The following is a 19,319-nucleotide window of genomic DNA, read 5'->3' as shown; positions in this document are numbered from 1 at the left end:
TATTATCATAAATACATTTATGTTTTCCTAAACGAATTAGAAGAAAATACAAACGCAAAAATGTTTTCCACCCCCTGCCTCTCACAGTGGTTTGGCCCACTGCCAGCTCGGTTCATCTCACCTGCGCTTTGCGCAACACATGCAAGTCAGGTATGCGGCTCAGTTCCACAGTGGTTGTTGAACTCCAGTAAGAAGAATATTTTATTCACTTTAAATGAAGTGATTCTCTTTAATATAGTTGATGCTGATTCATTAATAAATTAGTTGTTGCAAAAGATGCTGATTACTGATGTATTTTTCCATGGATCTGCTATGTTAGCGATTAAAACGTTACTTAGCTAGTAAACGTTAGCTAGTTAAAGTTAGCTTTTACACCGAAGCCGTTTCCCATGCATTGTTTTATTTTTGGCGACCTGGTATGATGTGAACATTAACGGCCTCAATCAGTCACCGATCCTGCCATTCAGGTCCCGTGTCACACACAGCCGCGAACAAACCGGTTACAATTTTGTGACGTTGGCACTATATCTAGCGTCCACAAGAGGTGCACAGCTTTCATTCAGCTGGAGAAGGTCGTTTTGTCAGCATCTATTGTGTGCAGTATGTGCGCCAAACATTCAGTTTACTGAAACTCGGGCGATTAATGAATTGAAGCATTTGTCACTGTTACTGACTGTCTGTTTGGCTACACTAACATGAACAATGTTTGTTGGAGGAGGCAGTGCACTACAGGGGAAAATAACAACCACGCATTAATGGTGATGTACAGTAACTTTGTCAGACGATGTTGCAGTGTAAACCAGGATAACAAGTGTTTAAAACGTGACTCATTGTTAACATGTAGTATCATGGGTAGTGTGTTTCTATATTTGTTTCCTGTCTTCACAACAAGGACAAAAAATATATAAATAGAAAAAAGCTTTTTTGTTCACTTGTATTACAGTATGTGACAGTTCAGTTAAGTTATAATATGACTTCAGGTCTACCTACGAACCTAATGCATATTGTCGCTTTGAGTCGTAGTTAGTAATTTTTTTACTGTATTATTTGTGTCCCCTTTAAAAATTGCTCTTGAGAAATTTTATGTGTATTGTCCCCCCCCCTACTGTTAAATGTGAATTACGCCCATGCCAAAAAATTAAAATTCAGATTACGCCCCCTATTGATTACCATAGCAGGAAAAATTACAATGGTCGTGAAAAGTGCCCCAGAACTGTTTGCTGTCCTACATTATTCAAAATGGCTTCTGAACAAAAAAAAACAATGAAGTATTTTTTCCTGCTATGGGAGTCAATGGGGGGCAATATATGTTTGGTTATAAGCATTCTTCCAAATATCTTTCCCAGAACATAGCAATGTTTACGAATGTGGAACAACTGGAAGGTGCGTAAATGCATTTGATGATGACAGATGACATCATGATGACAGAATTTTAATTTTTGGGTGAAGTCTCCCTTTAAGTTTTTACAGCATCAACATAAAAAATACAAAATTAAGAAAGAAATTCTGCACAAAGTGGTAAAACGTAAAGTTTGTTTAATAAAATCGCTCAATAAAGGTATGGCGGATTAAAAATTAATTATGTAATTATCATATCTAATAATAATAACTTACATAAGGCCTATAATAAATGTCAACATTGCATTTATTGATATATATATATTTGATTAAAATTATTAAACAAACATTTATTGTATTAAACAGTTAAGACATGCCCCAGATGCAACAGAGAACAAAGTCATCTACTCAAGCAAGTGCAACACTGTTGCTTCTCTAAACCAATGTTCTATTTCATATATTTACAGACTGAGGAAGTGAAAGCGTGGAAGACAGATCAGATCATTTCACAAACGAAAGGATAGTTTGTCTTGTCGTTTCATTTAATTAAAATGCGACATGGTGAGTTTTTTTCTCCTTTTTATTATAAACCCCATATTCACACTCGTCTTCTGATGTTTTATTTTCAGCTAGGCTAGATTTCAGGTTATAAATAATTTTAACTAGATTTTTAAGTTTGTTTTCCCTGTATATCTGAGCCTATTTTTTCCTCTGTCTTCCTGCAGGCAAATAACGGTAGTTGCAGCAGCATCACCACCAGAAAGGAGCACTTTGCGAGCTGGTTGATTAACTCTGATTTGAATGAAAATCAATCTGACAGCACTTATGATGACATTAATGAAAGTGGACTAAAGGGGTGTGAATGGGACTCCTACCTGCCCGATCCAGAGGAACAATACCATTTACCCCGGAGCAGTCCTGTAGTATCCCGCAAGAGGTGTGATGCAGAGCTTAAGACAGAAAAACAGGCTTCTCCCTCCACTCTGTGTTTGACCACGACTACCTATGATACATCTTTTCTATCCACCTCTCCATTCATAACTGCAAAATCCAACATTTCAAATCCTCATGGATTGGATGAGTTCACACCCTCGGAAAAACTAAAGGAACCGTCATCAGTGTCCGACAAAGATTGGACATCTGTGTCACATAAAATCAAAGATTCATCACCCATAGACATTTTAGAACAGTCAGACTTCCTTAAAAATAAATGTGCTACAGGCAGAATATCACCTGTCTCCCAGAGGACTCCAATTCTCAGCCGCTCTGCACCTGCTGCAAGGTCGAGGGTTCCATTAAAGCTTGGTTTAGAGCCGAGGGGTAAAAGAAGAGCCTGCTCTGACATCCCACCAGCATCTACTCAAAGAAACTCAGGATATGCTAGGAAACATGTGTCATTAATTGATGCACACTCCTTTGATGACATCCACGGGTGCAGTTTGGATCAGGTAACGTAAAGACCGTTTCTTACAGAAAATTAAGATTGTGTTTTTACACAAGAGATATGATATTATTAATGCATGTTTTGTATGTACATCTGTGTTTGTGTGTAGGAAAATGCTCATTTTGTAGTTGTGGATATGGTGCTGGAAGTGATGGAGTCTGTAAAATGGGTTGTGTGTCTGAAAGAGTTAAAAAGCAATCCTTGTCAGGACAAATATGAAACACAGTACACTACAAAGACAGAGTCTTTTCCCTCCTTTGACAGTGGGTTTGAGGGTAAGAGAACAAACATTATGTGCAACAATGGAGGACATTACAAAACTCTGTTTCATCCATGTGACACATCCGTGTGATGTGGTAATAAAAAAAAATCAGATTTGCTGACTTGATGTGTTTAAAACTTATACTGTAGGTCATCATTTTATTTTTACTTCTGTTTATGGTAAAGTATTAGTCAGGCTTGAATATTCAGATTACTTAAAAATGACAAAAAAAATTCTGATTACTTAAAAATAATATAATAGTGCTTGTGTTTAGTCATAGCCCAAAATACTAGAAACGTATTATTGATATTTTCCCAAATCAAAATTCCTTAACCATTTGCTCACACTCGTGTCATTTAAAAACCTGTATGTGACTTTCTTCTGTCGAACACAAAATAAGATATTTTGAGAATTGTTTTCATGAATTTTGTGTTCATGAAAGTCAGTGACTTGGAGACAGTGCTGTTTGGTTACCAACATTCTTCAAAACATCTTCTATCTGTGTTTTAGAGAAAAAAGAAAGTAATTTACAGTCAAAGTCAAATACAGGTTTGGAATCACACAAGAATGAGTAATTAATGACAGAATTCACATTTTAGTGTGAACCATCCCTTTAATGAAAGCAAGTAGGCTACTGTAAATGAAAGCTTAGTTTCAAATGATGATGAAAGAATGTCTATTTTTTGGTGAACTTATCACTAATATTGCTATTAATGTATGTTCTGTTGGTTATACAAAAACAATGTTGCTTTCCCTTGTTTTCCTATTTATTATCCGTTCCAGACGACAGCATCCACAAACCACCTTCAAACAGATACAGCCTGGCTTCATTTCAGAGGTATGCACTGCCCCTTTTATTATTGCATTTAATTTATGATGCCTCATCTTCATCCCCATTTGCATTTATTTGCTCTTTGCAGCCCTCAGAGCTCCAACATGCCATGCTCTGCAGAACATTTAGCTCATCGTCTGGTGTCAGGGTTCAGGAAACAGTGGTTCCCCTCTGAGCGACTGCAAAACCCTGACAACCTCAACATTGTTCTACAGGAAGTGAGGCTGGTTACACGTCAACACACATTCAGGCGGTTAGCGCACGCAGGTGCAGCCACAAAATACTCACTGTTCGTATCAGGGTGGAGGGGGCATGACCTCCTCTCCGCCTCTGTCATGTGTAGAGAAATTGGTGTGGACATTGACATGTGAAGACATTTGAAGTGGTCCACTCCTCACTATTAGATATGCTAGAGACTGGTTTTACATTTTGTTAAGATTATTTATTTTCTATTTATCTGTTGAATTGTCTCTTGTGCAGTACTCTTCCCCCATGACAGCAGGGGACGGGATCAGTTTAACTAAGGAGATTAAACAGAAGAGTAGAATGAGAGGAACATTTACATGGGCTCCACCCAGATTTGTAATCATCTTCTGGGTCCAACCAACACACAGGTGAGAAAGACCACCGCATACACACCATCTGTTTGTATGGGTTTGTTGAAAGGATAGTTCACCCAAAATGAAAATTCTGTCAATTTCTCACTCTCTTGTCATTTCAAACCTGTATTACTTTACAACGGCGGTACCCATTCTCTTGCATTGGTTTTGTGTCTATACAAGTGAATGGGGACCGCCGTTGTTTTGTAACCAACATTCTTCAAAATATCTTGTTTTGTGTTCTGCGAAGAAAGTCATACAGGTCTGAAATGACACTAGGATGAGTAATTGATGACAGAATTCACATTTTGGGGTGAACTATCCCTTTAATGAAAGCAAGTTGGCTACTGTAAATGAAAGCTTGGTTTCAGATGGCATGCAAAATATATTTGGCACACACAACTGGAAAATGAAACATTAGGCAAGCTCTTAGGCAAACATCTATGCAGAGATGGATAAATTGTTTAATAAACTCTTCTTTTAATGGCATGTAAAAGCTAAATTATTTGTTTGGTTACTTCACATGTCAGTCACAAAGTCTCTTCCCTGTACTGTAAGTGTTAGCAATCCTTTCCTGGTGCAACTGATGCAATTTGGGCAATGATTAAGTTAAGATTTTTTCCCAGACGCAGAGATGTCATTGCTTCCCAACATTTCCTGTGTGCAGGCTGTGGCACTGAAGTAGAGCCCAGTAAGTAATGACTACGTTTATGTTGACTAATGACTAAATGATGTTAGGAGCTTTAGAAATCCCCTTGGGGCAATTTAATTTAAACTGTCGTGGTGCTTCACATACACAAACAACATTTCACACTACAGTACAATACATACAGTTGAAAGAAAAAGTATGTGAACCCTTTGGGCATTCTTGGATTTCTTCATAAATTGGTCATAAAATGTGTTCTGATCTTCATCTAAGTCACAACAATAGAGAAACACAGTCTGCTTAAACTAATACCGCACAAACATTATACGTTTTCATGTTTTTATTGATCACAACATGTAAACATTCATAGTGCAGGGTGGAAAAAGTGTGTGAAACCCTAGGCTAATGACTTCTCCAAGAGCTAATTGGAGCGAGGAGTCAGCCAACCTGGGGTCCAATCAATGTGATGAGATTGGATGTGTTGATTAAAGCTGACCTGTCCAATAAAAAACACACACCAGTTTTGAGTTTGCTGTTCTGAAGAAGCGTTGTCTGATGTGAACCATGCCTCGCACAAAAGAGCTCTCAGAAGACCTACGATCAAGAATTGTTGACTTACATAAAGCTGGAAAGGGCTACAAAAGTATATCTAAAAGCCTTGATGTCCATGTGTCCACAGTAAGACAGATTGTCTACAAATGGAGAAAGTTCAGCACTGTTGCTACACTCCCTAGGCGTGGTCGTCCTGTAAAGATGAGTGCAAGAGCACAGCACAGAATGCTCAATGAGGTGAAGAAGAATCCTAGAGTGTCAGCTAAAATCTTACAGAAATCTCTGGCACATGCTTACATTTTTGTTGACAAATCTACAATAAGGAAAACATTAAACAAGAATGAACTTCATGGGAGGACACCACGGAGGAAGCCACTGCTGTCCAAAAAAAACATTACAGCACATTTGAAGTTTGCAAAAGAGCACCTGGATGTTCCGCAGCACTACTGGCAAAACATTCTGTGGACAGATGAAACCAAAATTGAGTTTTTTGGAAAGAACACACAACCCTATGTGTGGAGAACAAAAGGCACAGCACACCAACATCAAAACCTCATCGCAACTGTGAAATATGGTGGAGGGGGCATCATGGTTTGGGGCGGCAACAACAGAATGGCTTCAACAGAAGAAAATACGCCTTCTGGAGTGGCCCAGTCAGAGTCCTGACCTCAACCCGATTGAGATGCTGTGGCATGACCTCAAGAGAGCGATTCATACCAGACATCCCAAGAATATTGCTGAACTGAAACACTTTTGTAAAGAGGAATGGTCCAAAATTTCTCATGACCGTTGTGCAGGTCTGATCTGCAACTATAGGAAACGTTTGGTTGAGGTTATTGCTGGCAAAGGAGGGTCAACCAGTTATTAAACCCAAAGGTTCACATACTTTTTCCACCCTGCACTATGAATGTTTACATGTTGTGTTCAATAAAAACATGAAAACGTATAATGTTTGTGCGGTATTAGTTTAAGCAGACTTTGTTTCTCTATTGTTGTGACTTAGATGAAGATAAGAACACATTTTATGACCAATTTATGAAGAAATCCAAGTAAGCCCAAAGGGTTCACATACTTTTTCTTTCAACTGTATTAGGATACAAAACCATACAAAACAGGAAGAAAATACCAGCTACAAATGGTTACATAAACGTAGACATAGTCAAAGATGATGCAAAGGATGTGTCCTGTCTCCTAATATTCTATGAGTCATCCTCAGCACTTGCTGTTCAAAATAAGATGTAATACTTCGCAGGGGAACGCCCATGATTTTTGAACACATATTCACAACACCTTGCAAACAATTCTTATTCTTTGTAGACAATGCTGTGAACCAGCAGATAAAAGAAAAAGACAAAACACTATCAACAAAGGAATTATAAAAAGACATGAGATCAACTCTTTGTAAATAAAAGGAGTTAAGTTTCTTTAGCACAAACAACCTTGGGTTAGACTTTTTAATAATTGCATCTGTATTTTGATCAAACTTCAACCTATTATCGATAATAGTTCTTAAATACTTTTACTCCTCAACTACATCTACCAATGCATCAATGATGACCTTCTATTGAAGTGTAAGCGTTTTTAATTTGTAAACCAATTTCCTGTTCTGGGTAGGAAAGCAAAGAATGGAGAACCGTGTCATCTGCATATTCTACCAGATCACTGTATCGTTTAATCTCCTACAATCCTTTTTGTAGAGTATAAACAGAATGGGAGATAATACACAGCCTTGCGGTGAACCTATGGAAATGTTTATTGTGTTTGATAAAACTCCATTCGCACTAACTCTTTGTTTCCTTTCTGTTAAAAAAGTCATAATCCATCAAACTACACCATGGTTAAAACAGAATTGTCTGATGGGTTTCTGCCCTAAAAATTGAGGTTGCAAATAATTCAATGCAGATGAGAAGTCCAAAAAAACAAAAGCAGCGCAAATTCCCCATTATTATACTAAACTATGCAGCATGTGCTTCACAGGAGTATTTCTGCACTTCCTCTCCTCTAAGTATCATTAATCCCCTGCTCTTCTCTCTTAAGGGTACATAAAGAAGTTGCGATATTGTGACTACCTGGGAAAATACTTTTGTGATGGTTGCCATGGTGGTGAGGAATCAGTGATTCCGGGTCGGATTCTGAGTAACTGGGATTTTTCTAAGTATCCGGTCTGCAATTTCTCCAGACAGCTGCTTGACTCCATACGGCAGCAACCGCTTTTCAAACTTGCAAGTGTGGCAAAGAACCTTTACAACCAGGCCAAAGAGTTACAGCGATTCAGAGTGAGTTGTTCATTTAAACTTTAAATTAGATTCAGTAATTTATAGAGCACTTTGAAAATGTGTACTAAAGGAATAACTGATTAACATGTTAATAAGACAAAAATATGTCCATGAAGGTCTTTTTTGTAAACTAACTGTTATAAAACGGGTTAATGCTCCTTTTATTGTATTGTATAAAAATTATTGTGCTTAAATTACATTAATAGTACGTTTATTTTCACATAAGGATCTACATGAGCAACTAATGTCCAGCAAAAAGCTTCTAGGCACATGCAGACTATCAACTGGGTGAATTGTCTCTCTATTTGTCTATTTTCGAGATTTATGATGCATATTCTCAGATGTGCAATTTTATATCTTACGCTAATATCATACAATGCAACTTTCAGTGTTTATAAACAGGATTCAACTTTCCAATGGTTGTGCTTGTTCTAACTGATCTAATTGGTTGTACTACATCTTTTCCTCTGTGACAGAGTTCTTGCTGACTTTGAACAGTTACCTGCTCACCTGATGCAGGAACCGCACCTCATCTCAATGGATGACCTCATCAGGGTGAAAAAGGGACAACTCTGGATCGCAGAAAAAGCCATTTTTCAGTCTGCAACAGCACATATAGAAACTTGTGAGGTCTGAGAGTCACTGTTAAGAGACCTACATTATTAACTCCTTAATTAGTTCATGTTTAAACAGCACATGAGAGGATTCATTCCAGCTTCTGTCTCTGTTCTTCAGCTGTGTCAGGCAAAAGGTTTTCTCTGTGAGTTCTGTCACGGGACGGATGTGCTTTTCCCTTTCCAGAGAGACACATGCACTCGTTGCCAAGGTCAGACACCAACACACTTTTCCTAAACACTTCGATAATTATGATAAAAGTTGAAAGTAGCTTTGCTCTTGAGACATTTTAAACCAATTTTACGGTCCATCTTTGTTTTCATATATGCGTAAATCATTTAGCAGGCAGTGTAAGATGAGAACACAATAAGAGTAAGTTGATCTTTTGGCCACTTATTACATAAAATGACCTGTACATTCTGGTTTGTAGACTGCAGAGCCTGTTTCCACATCTCATGTTTCCGTGATGAAGCATGTCCCAAATGTGCCAGACTACAGAAACGAAAGAAGCTCCAGCAGGAAGCCATAAATACATGAAACCTTTAATGCTGCATTTAATGCTTTGTGGACACTTATCTGTTGGTAGCTTTATAACTGTTAAATAACTTACAGTGGTAAACTTCTGACTTGTTACTGTATTATGTATTATTTTTGTTTATTTTGTTAACCACAAATGAATGTATGATTTGTAATCATTGGTGTATTTTCAATAAATAAATAGCATTACCAGTTATTAAAAAGAAATCCTCAGAATATCACTGATTTGTACATTTTAGCTTACAGGTCTTGGGAAAAATACAGAGATTTTGTATTGTCCAACCCAAAACCTTTACAAAAAGCATCTTAATTTCAGCATTTAGACATTAAAAGTTCCTTTTAATTTAAAGAAGTTCGCAAATATTCCTTTTGTTGCAACTACTGAAGTTAAATTAAAATGAAAAAGTACTGTCAGAAGTGGGATTCGAACCCACGCCTCCATTCGGAGACCAGAAACCCCGTCTCACAGGAAGGTATGAACCTTGAGTCTGGCGCCTTAGACCGCTCGGCCATCCTGACATACGTCATTCATATCACCAAAGCCGGTATCACTTCTGTTTAGTAACTCATCATGGCACTATTTCACAATATGTTGTAAGAATCTTAATCTAGTTTTTGTTTATATGGGTAACGTGTCATTCAGATTGTTCTGAACATTTTATCAAAACAACTACTACGCTTTTAAACGACTCAAATCTTGGTTGCAGTTATGTAACGTTAATGGTTAGTATTATTATTATTTAATAATAATAGTCAGCTGATAAACGAGTCTGAATGCTATTGTTATGTCTAGAAACAATCGGTACACGTGCTGCTTGAAAGAACGTTATCAGACTAGATTTTTGTGCGGTAAACTTTGAAGCAATCACAACACATATGGCATATACTAAAAAAACATACTAACATAACAGTAAAGCAATAAATAAAGAATGAAGAGAAATTAAGAGAAATCGGTTTAGAAATAAATCAAACTATTAGATTTGATCAGAATTATCTTCCTGTGAGTGAGTCAGTTGTGAAAGCACTCCACCTAGTGGAAGGACGATGTACTGATAAAAATAATTTTTGGTGAGAAACTATAGCCTACATGTCACAGATCATAACTAAAAAGAGGAATTTGACTTCAAAACACCACGAAATGCACCATGAAGCATCCCATTCCCTTCATTCATTGAGTAAACTTAATTTCATTAGTTAGATTCCTTGTATGTCCTCTTTCTTATCACATGTTTGCTTTAGTTTAGAGTTTCAGCTATTGTAAATGTCCTAATGCAGCTCCACCCTGCACATAGTAGTTCACATAAAAACCACCGATCATAGCTGTCACATGCGTACTTTTATGATACTAACAGACAGCATCGTCACTATAAGCATTCATGCTTCATGTAGGTTGTGCATTTCACATCCATAGTACTGTGTAATCAACAAGATAACCAAAAAACTAGTGCACCAGAAAGCATGTGATAAATCTCAAGCACAGAAATAAACAGCAGCACTTGCAATGTGTGATGGTCTCAGAGAGATGGATTTCCTCTGGAGAGACTCGTCATGTAGGCTACTGATGAAAGAGCAGCAGGGGTCTGATGTCAGAGCACTGTAATGTTGACTCTGATCGATGCCACTCAACCTATAGCAAGAGGTTAATGAAACAGCGCTTTTCTTTCTCATTTTTTACCAGCATTATCCATTTTCTTCATTTCAAACATTTCATGCTTGTCTATCTCAATATGTCTGCATCTTTCTCATACTCTAGGGTTTTGTTTTGGCTCTCCACATCTTATAAAGGAGCAGATCACCCAAATATTAAAATGCTGACACTGTTCCAACTCTATCTTTCTTATTTATAAAACACAACATTTGTTCTACATTGTGTATGTCTAGACAAGGAAAGTAAATTGCAACCAAGGAAGTTGAAGCTGTCGCTTTAAAAAACTATATACAAAAAAGTTTTCGGTGATGGTCTGATTTTTGTAATATCCCAACTGAATGGGTTTGATTTCGATTCGTACCATAAAAGTTTTGAATTAGTCTACACAGGTTAAGCTTTAACTCTACTTTTGGCTTGAATTCTTGCTGTGAAATACCTGCGCAAAATCACCAGGGATCACTATTCTCTTCTCTATTTAATGATTAGTAAATCAAATCAAATTAAAAAATGAAATGAAATGAAATAATTAAAGAAAATTAAAAGTTTTTTTCGTTTTTGAGTTTTGAGTTTATCCAAAATTCCTGTCTATTCAATCGTAAAAGGTGGACGTGTTATTTGATATCTTTCTCAGTTTTATACATTTTTACTAAATAAACAGGCATTGACAGTTCAGAACAATGCTGACTGTAAACGTTTGTTGACTTGTGGACCTGCGTTTGCCACTTTTTCAGATCGCTTTCTATACCGAAAATATAAAAAAGATTTTACATATCGTTGCAGTGCGTGCTGGGGGAGAGGGGATTCGAACGTATCATAGCCCATTCCGCTGCGCCTCGCGCTTCCTTGGTTACCAGGCTAGCAACGCCACGACATTTCGCAAGTGGTTAGCCGAGCAACAAACACAGTGAAGCAATAACAACTTTACAAAAACTTAAATCCAAAATAAATTTACAAATTTCAAGCGAAACGTCGTGCGTCGGAAGTTCCGCAGCGTGTAAGTAGTCGTATTAGTGACAGTTTATGCGGTTTTGTCGGTTAATTAAAGGATACATGTTTATGCCAGCCTCTAAGCTAAGCGACAGATCTCTAGATGTCAGGATTTGTTCATAAAAAAACAACCACGTTCATCAATGTGAAGAAGTAAAATATAAAGTGCTCCTATAAATTCCTGAACATGGAGATGCCGGTAAGTGATTTTAATTCAGGTTCATAAAGTTCGTTCAGAAATAACGTGTGTTAGGAACACATTCTATAAATATTGTTATGTTTGACATCAACCTCAAACTAAGAGTTTTAACGAAAACATAATAGGCCTACTCTGACAAAATATATTTCAGGGCTCTTTAAGCCGAAAGAAGCTTCCCAAGAAAACAGAGAATGCAGTAGGTTCATTTCCACAAATACAACCGATAAATTCCAGCACTGATAGTCTATATTTGTGATAAACAACAGTTTTCTCAACATCTACCTTATGACTTGCAGGTATGGTCGAAACCTCGGTGGCATGAAACAAGCCCAAGCTTTCTACTTCCAAGGCCAGCTCAAGAGGACACCCGTGCTTCTGTACTCTCTAGTAAGAGATGCTGTAAATGGTTATTTGACATAGGCCTTAATTGCAGCAAGTCTATAGTAAGAGTATTCAATATATTTTACGTAAAAGATCTTTTAAAACATAGTTTTAAATTCCTTTAAGGAGACATACAAGGAGCAGAGGTGCAGTGGCGTAAGACTCATCATCAAAGTCCAAAGCACATGGGGACCAAAGTTGGAAGGACCGCAGGAGTATCTTCTGGGCGCCATGGCAGTTTCCAGCCCACTAGGGAGCGTGAGCAGTTCCGCAGTGCTCTTGTCAGCATTATTATGTGGGTTTGATTTGCATAAAGCTGATTTTTAGATGCAATATAGTCTCTGTTACAGATCATCACTAACTGGAGAATGTCATTTCAGGCAGGGAGAAAATGCCTCGACTACGTCTATCACGCAAGAAAGCCTCCCATCCATCTCTGGTTCACCTACTACTGCTGAGAAAGACATTTTGGTAAGAGACTGTCTTTTAGCTCCACAAATGCCTTTTCATTCTGTACAATTCTTTTTAAACAACACTTAAGCTGATAGAATGGGATGTCATCTGATTGTTGTGGTTGTTTGGTTGGTCATTTATTTGTTATATGGTTTTATTACCATTATATTTATTTTTGACAAAAAAATTGTTTTTCCTCTATCAGAGATATTACTACTACATCCACAATGGAATAGGCACTGAGGATGTGGCGGCCATGGAGGACTCCTGGCTTGAGCATGTTCTTCATTTAGTCCCAGAGTATCTGAAATGTTTGAGTGGAACCATTGAGGCTCTTTCAGATGAGATGAGAGAGGAGTACCTGCTCAGTGTCAAAAAGGCTATTGGTACAGTCTTCTCTTTTGCTGATATGTCTGTTTTCAAATAAATCTGCATTGTAGGTGATCTAAAGCATTAAGTGCCAAAGATAAAAAAGGTTCCTTTTAACTTGTTGCACTCAATAACTATAAAAAAGTTTGATAAATGTTGTTCGATAAATGTTGTTTACTCTAGTTGTTTGTTGTTGCAAGAAACATAATAATAAAAACAATAATACAACTTTTCTACTTTCTTGCTGTCTTCCTGCCCATTAAAATTCACATGTCAAAGTACAAGCATTGCATATGTTGTTGATATCTGTTAAGTCATGTCAGTTAAAGCCCCAGCTGTCTTTGCAGTGGATTTTGTGCTACGGGACCCCAGAAAGAATGAAGATGATAAAGCCAAAGATCTTCCCCCGCATAGACAGGAGTGAGTCATGCTAAATTGCTATAAATTGTATAATTCACTAGCCATCATACGGTTTAAATTATAGCACAAAGCATTGTGGGTAATTGTGTATATTTGTCAACTTTTTACAAGGATTTACTGTACATATTGATGTGTTTTCCTTTTTCATTGTCTTGCAGAGTGGAAATTATTCCAAAGCCATGGAAAAAATCGTTTCTTCAAGCCCAGAAAAGCATGGGAAAGCAGCTTCACTCATTCAATCCCACCATGCTCTCAGTATTGAATCTGTGGCATGTTTCTTACAAGTAAGTGCAAAAGAAATCTCACAGTGATGTTCACAGTTAGAGAAAATGTAATCTTCTTTATATTTACAGTTTAACTACAAACAATTCATATTTATGCTCACAGTTAAACTACGCCTATATCACTGTGATTTTTAGCTTTGAAATATGTAATGTCATAGTGATGTTTACAATAAAACTACATAATATTTAAACTGAGATTTTTAGTATCATCACTGTGGTTCCCCTTCTGTATTCCTTCTTTTCCATGTGATGTCTGTAGAAAGTTGCGTCTTGTTAATGTGGAAGATTTCCACAATGAGTCCCTGGAGCTGTCAGCCTTTCAGCAGCATGTCAACGAACAGATTGAACGTGCCAACGAAGTACTTCTCATAAGGTAAACACACAAACTCTTTTCACGTGCTCCTTACTGCATTTTCCAGCAAACTGCATCCTGCAAAAACAAGGTTACTATGTTTTTTTTTCAATGAAACAGGTGGATACCAGAAGTGCAGCAAATTTATAATCTTGGTATCAAGCGCAAACTGGTTCCCAGTAAAACCAGTGTCACTCGGCTCCGGTCTTTTTACAACTGTGTTGCCACACTCATGACCTCCCAGCTTCAAAGCCTGGCACTTGAATCCATTCAGGATTACACACAATTTATTGCCCAAGACCCTGTAAGATCTACTCTATCGTTGCATGCTATTATCTTTTACAGGCAAACATCCTCATAAATCCTTTAGACTTGGAAGGTAACATGCTTTATTCCTTATTGTAGCTTTCTGTGCGAACACGTGATCATCTGGGTTTTGTCATAAAGCTGGTGCTGGACGATCATTCTATTCAGTTTGAACCTGGTTTTGAAGACTTTGAAGTTACCCTGGTAAATGTCTATAACATGATGCTAAAATCCATGAGTCTGATTCCTCGGGTGGAGCCGCAGCTGCTGCATTCAGAAAGGGTAAACATATTTTTTATTTTGTGTGACATCTTGCCAATATTGTGTGTGTGTTTTATATGTGAAGAATAAAAGGAGTCCTTATATGAGGGATACTATTTATCTGAAATATATAAAAAACTATTCAGTGTACTATGAAAATACAACTTTCAGAACATCTTGCCCAGCTTGAATGGGCTGTTTAGTATATTAGAATGGGGGGTGATTAACTAAATCATGAGCACACAATACATCATCGTATTGATTCACTATAAGTGTGTGTTGTTTACATTATGCAACGTACGCAATGGTTACCAACAAAACACAGACATATGACTTAGTTTCACTTCCTGCGTGAGGTTCATGTCCGGCATCTTTTAGCTCCATCTAGCAGTTTCAAACAATCTTTAAATCCAGCGTGAAATCCACCGTTTATATAACACCCTTCACTTAAATGTCGTGAACAAACAAACACACCTCAACTTCTTTCACTATCGCAAGAGAAACGAGCTGCAGCTGCAGGCCCATAGCCCCTAAAAAACTTACAGAATCCTATAAGAACCTTGGCGGATTGTATCGAGCACAGAAGTTACTACTCGCTTTCTGACAAGTTGATAATGTTAAGGATGAGAAGCCACAACGTTTAACATTGTAAAGAAGTCAGAATACATGAAATGGCGTTAAATCACCCATTTAAAGTACCATTTGTGCTTCTGTACCTATACAATTTATACTCTCTAATTCCAGCCTGACCCAGAAACACACAGTACCCTTAAACCCATTGTCCTGCCAGAGATCCTGAAGGCCCAGCAGCAGAAGGTCAGGCAGGTAATCCGTGCAGAAAGTACCAGACCCTGGGAACACATTCATCTCTATGATAAGTATGCCCCGCTGGTGTCCCAGCAAGCTGAGGAGGATGTGACCAAGTTCCTCCAGGAGCAGCACTCATTCAATGAGCTGATGATGGAGGTAACCCGTTACCAGCAGTTAGCTGATGAGATCCGGTACGGCACCGTCAAGGTTTGTGGTTCTTTACATTAGTTGTACTCGTTCACAAAACCCCTCCTTAAAAGACTGATTTAAATGAATGGGACACATTTACTTTCCTGTATTTCAGGTGGTACGTTTGGGTCTGTTCGAAGTTCACTCTCATGAGCTGGTCCGGGCTCTAGTTAAGCGAGCGGAGGGTCTTATGGAGAGGATGGTCACTCACATGTTACAGAATCATCAAGAGTTCAATAAGAAGTAAGGCTCTGAAACATTTCACCAAAACACTCTGTAACCTGTTGTTCCAGGCTGCTAATCTGTGTTATTGATCTGTAGGTTGTGTGAGGAATATGATAAAATGTCAAAGAAAGCACTAAGCAGTCCATCAAACACACAGGAACTCATGGAGCTTAAGGTAATACTGATCAGCTGTATTTATGAACCTTCTTTGTTTAGTTCCTATGACAATTTTGAGCATAGTGATTATATATCACTTTGTCATTTGTGTTGTAGCTATATGTGGAGAAGGTGGAAACAAAGGAGATGCCTCTGCTGGAATTGAAGCTCCAGGAGTCAAATAGCCGGTTGTGTTTCTTGGTGGACTATGTCACATTCTCCCTCACAGATATCCGCCTGAACAGCGAGACCTTCCTGAGTCATGCACGCATGCCGGCCGTTTTTGATCAGCACCGTCAGATCATTAAGGAGAAGACCGGACAGTTCCAGGATGGCCTCAAGGCATGGCAGACCCCACAGTGGGCAATAAAACTCATTTCATTTCTTAACACAAGGAACTTACTGTACAGAATGATTGGTCAAACCAAACATAGGAAACATGTAGACAAAGTCATCATGGCAACAAATCCATTTGGCGAGGGTTTACAGACACAACAAACCTTCATATTACACAACTCTATTGTTAAGTGCATCTTAAGTCCCCGTGAACTGAAAGTTGCAATTATATTTTTGTATTCTGACGCATTTCTAAATGAAACAGAATTTAGAATAAGAATAAATAGTGGGCGTGGCTTGTTTTTTAAACTGCAAATTGAATGGCAGTATAAAAACAGGAGTTGCACTTTGAAATGGAACTGGCAGCAGACTGACAGTTGAAAGGGAGGAGATAACAGATGCTCTGCCTAAGAAGTCTAATTTGAGATGGATAGTCACTAGAGGGCAGATTTTAACTGAAGATTATGAGGGCACATGAATTTGAAAAGAGACTGATCCAAACTGATAGCTATTTACAATAAACGCTGCAATTTTTTATAAAAATAGGGATTTAAACAAATGTATATATTCAATAAAAAAAATATATATTTCACTTTAAGACGAAGAATTTATAAAAAATAGAGGAAACGAAATCCATAACAACAAAAATATAAAGCTATGTTCACAGCAAGAAGCAATGCATTCCTAACTCTTTTATTACTCTCAGGATTAACGGTAGTTTGTTGTATTCACACAAGTGAATCGAAAAACATTGCAGAACAGGAGTGTTTTCACGCATTCAGACATGTTAAACAGTAGGTGTCCATGAACTGTATGGGCAAATTTCTCGCTGGAGTTGAAATTTGTTTTTTGGAACACTCGATTGACGTGCTAGTATCGCTAAAGTTACTCCCTTTCGAAAATTTACCTTGGTTTTACTACAGTTTAAATTTTTAAAACCATGTTTTTTTTAAACCATAGTAAACGATGGTTACTGTAGTAAAACCATGGTTCCCTTTTCTTTCAGTCTCCCGACGTTATGTCCAACCGACAGATGGGGTTCGCCCTTGAGAACCTATCAACTTCTAACTATTTAGAGAAGGCCAATGAAATTGAGGAATGAAATTTGCATGCCGGACTCCCCCCGGATATCCGGGGAATAAAAGGGAGACGGCGTGCTGCATTCATTCACCTTTTGTTCTTCAGAGCCTTCGCTTATGACTGAGCAAACTCTATTGACTCTTCAAGCTAACTGCCGGATTCTTACGAGGTGGTGCAGCGGACTGTCCCTTCCTGCAGCAACTTCCCCTGGGGGTCTCGGCGGTTCCAGAGGTGTTTGAGCATTTCTAGAAGAGCTAATTTCCTTCAGCGTGGAATGTCCCGCTGTTGCTGGGTGCGGCACTCTCATTGAGGAGGGGGTTGGACACGATATCTGCCTCAAGTGTTTGGGTCTCCAGCACGCTGAGGCAGCCTTCGTTGACACATCTTTCCCGCACTGCCGGCGGATGGTTATCCCGTGCGGCGTCTGCTCCCCTGCAGCCCCTGCCCTCTTAGACGCCAGCTCCGGTGCCCCCCCACCAGGCAGCCCCCCGGAAGAGGACGTCGAAGAGATGACCAGCACCCGTCAGCAGCCATCGCGGAAGCCTAAGCGGCCCTGAATGGAAGACCCCAGGGAGGTTAACACCATCGGTAACACCATATCAGCCCCCGTCTCGCATGGCAACATGTAGGACCGGCAGCCGGTAGGGCGTTTGCCTGCGAAAGCACCTTCCCCCCTTCCCAAAGTTGGGTCAGTGTACTACTTTAGCCTCCCTTCTTCCCCCACGAGGTGAAGAACAGGCATGCCATCTATCACTAAGCAAGCACCACCTGCGGGCGGGCTGGGCAGAGCAGCACTGCCCCCTAGGCCGGGTACCTACTGAGTTATCCCCATATAGCTCTATCCGGACCTAGTGCTACAGGACGTTGTAACTCCAACCAAATTGGGCGGTTCCATCTGATGTATTCTCATAATTTGTTCCCACCTTGGTATCCCTCGACCTTCCCTAGGTGGACCTCCACCTTGGGGTAAACTACTTCAGTCCTCACATTTTTCCCATGAGCTCTCCCCTGACGGCGATACCATGCTGGTGTCTCCACTGAACTCCTCCTGACTGTAGGAAGTGGTCTCTGCAGTGCATTCCCCATTTCAGGAAGTAGCGCTTACCCAGTGGCCTTACGGTTGTTAGAGAAATAAGGCCGTCGCTCGTGAGGACCGAAGGCAGAGGCTTCCCACCTTTTCAAAAAGCTCTGGGACCCCCTACCTACCTATCCGTCTGCCCCATTACTACACTTATACCCAGAAAAACATGGTTAATTTTCGTAAGGGGCTTTCCATATTCCATCCACATTGCATGACGCGAGTTCACATCTATTCGCCTCTTTCCAATGACTTTTTATGTAATTCGTGGTACTCATGCAAATAGTTTAACTCACATTTGGTTGGAAACAGCATAAGAGTAAAACAAATATAAATCCACTAATATTTTTTTGTGAAGAACTGTAATGTATTTTTATGATAATGGCTGTAATGTGTGTGTTTTATAACAGTTGAGGTGTGAGCGGGCTTTGGAAGATCTAGAGAGCTACGTAAAGCAAGTGGAGGAGTTTGCCACCTTTGGTAACATCTCTGAGCTCAGCAAATATCTCAAGAAAGCCAATACCCTCAATTCTAAACTGGACTCTCTTATAGAAAAGGTACTGACTTTTGACACAATTTCTGTCGCTTTTGATGAATTTGAAAATGAATATGAAACTAAATAGTCCTGAAAAGTTAGTAGTGGGTTCTGTTTAGCACATTTGTTAGTGATGCTTTAGAGTGCTG

The 19,319-nt window shown here is 38.9% G+C and overlaps 2 protein-coding genes and 1 non-coding gene across 5 annotated transcripts in view; 2 read left to right on the top strand and 1 right to left on the bottom strand.

Annotated features, from left to right (window-relative positions):
- Positions 1 to 51: 51 nt before the first annotated feature.
- rubcnl (rubicon like autophagy enhancer) lies at positions 52 to 9,302 on the top strand. Of its 3 annotated transcripts, none has more exons than XM_056755011.1 (13): positions 52 to 150; positions 1,806 to 1,899; positions 2,064 to 2,786; positions 2,892 to 3,057; positions 3,828 to 3,882; positions 3,965 to 4,094; positions 4,357 to 4,490; positions 5,102 to 5,166; positions 7,711 to 7,949; positions 8,176 to 8,237; positions 8,426 to 8,579; positions 8,685 to 8,775; positions 8,995 to 9,302. In XM_056755011.1, exons 2-13 carry the CDS (start codon positions 1,897 to 1,899, stop codon positions 9,099 to 9,101), a joined length of 1,929 nt encoding a protein of 642 aa, XP_056610989.1. In that variant the 5' UTR covers positions 52 to 150; positions 1,806 to 1,896; the 3' UTR covers positions 9,102 to 9,302. The 3 variants fall into 3 exon arrangements, with proteins under 3 accessions (XP_056610989.1, XP_056610987.1, XP_056610988.1); XM_056755009.1 differs by having other exon boundaries at positions 131 to 187; XM_056755010.1 differs by lacking the exon at positions 52 to 150 and adding an exon at positions 587 to 758.
- A 208-nt stretch (positions 9,303 to 9,510) lies between these two features.
- On the bottom strand, positions 9,511 to 9,620 carry trnal-caa (transfer RNA leucine (anticodon CAA)). Its single transcript has 2 exons — positions 9,583 to 9,620; positions 9,511 to 9,556 (listed from the first exon to the last, which is right to left on the bottom strand). It is a non-coding gene; the product is annotated as a tRNA-Leu (tRNA).
- A 1,878-nt stretch (positions 9,621 to 11,498) lies between these two features.
- dnah7 (dynein, axonemal, heavy chain 7) overlaps positions 11,499 to 19,319 on the top strand; it is a 58,192-nt gene continuing 50,371 nt past the window's right edge. Inside the window, 16 exon segments of the mRNA XM_056754293.1 lie at positions 11,499 to 11,935; positions 12,087 to 12,131; positions 12,232 to 12,322; positions 12,443 to 12,611; positions 12,697 to 12,787; positions 12,975 to 13,155; positions 13,486 to 13,558; positions 13,717 to 13,842; positions 14,102 to 14,215; positions 14,315 to 14,498; positions 14,600 to 14,782; positions 15,506 to 15,778; positions 15,876 to 16,003; positions 16,082 to 16,160; positions 16,259 to 16,483; positions 19,046 to 19,192. Of these exon segments, the coding sequence (XP_056610271.1) occupies positions 11,924 to 11,935; positions 12,087 to 12,131; positions 12,232 to 12,322; positions 12,443 to 12,611; positions 12,697 to 12,787; positions 12,975 to 13,155; positions 13,486 to 13,558; positions 13,717 to 13,842; positions 14,102 to 14,215; positions 14,315 to 14,498; positions 14,600 to 14,782; positions 15,506 to 15,778; positions 15,876 to 16,003; positions 16,082 to 16,160; positions 16,259 to 16,483; positions 19,046 to 19,192 (2,121 nt within the window). The 5' untranslated portion in view covers positions 11,499 to 11,923.

The sequence above is a fragment of the Triplophysa dalaica genome, chromosome 8, assembly GCF_015846415.1.
Source record: "Triplophysa dalaica isolate WHDGS20190420 chromosome 8, ASM1584641v1, whole genome shotgun sequence".
Taxonomy (NCBI): domain Eukaryota; kingdom Metazoa; phylum Chordata; class Actinopteri; order Cypriniformes; family Nemacheilidae; genus Triplophysa; species Triplophysa dalaica.
The sequence above is the reverse complement of the archived record's forward strand: the minus strand, read 5'-3'. Positions and strand labels throughout refer to the sequence as shown.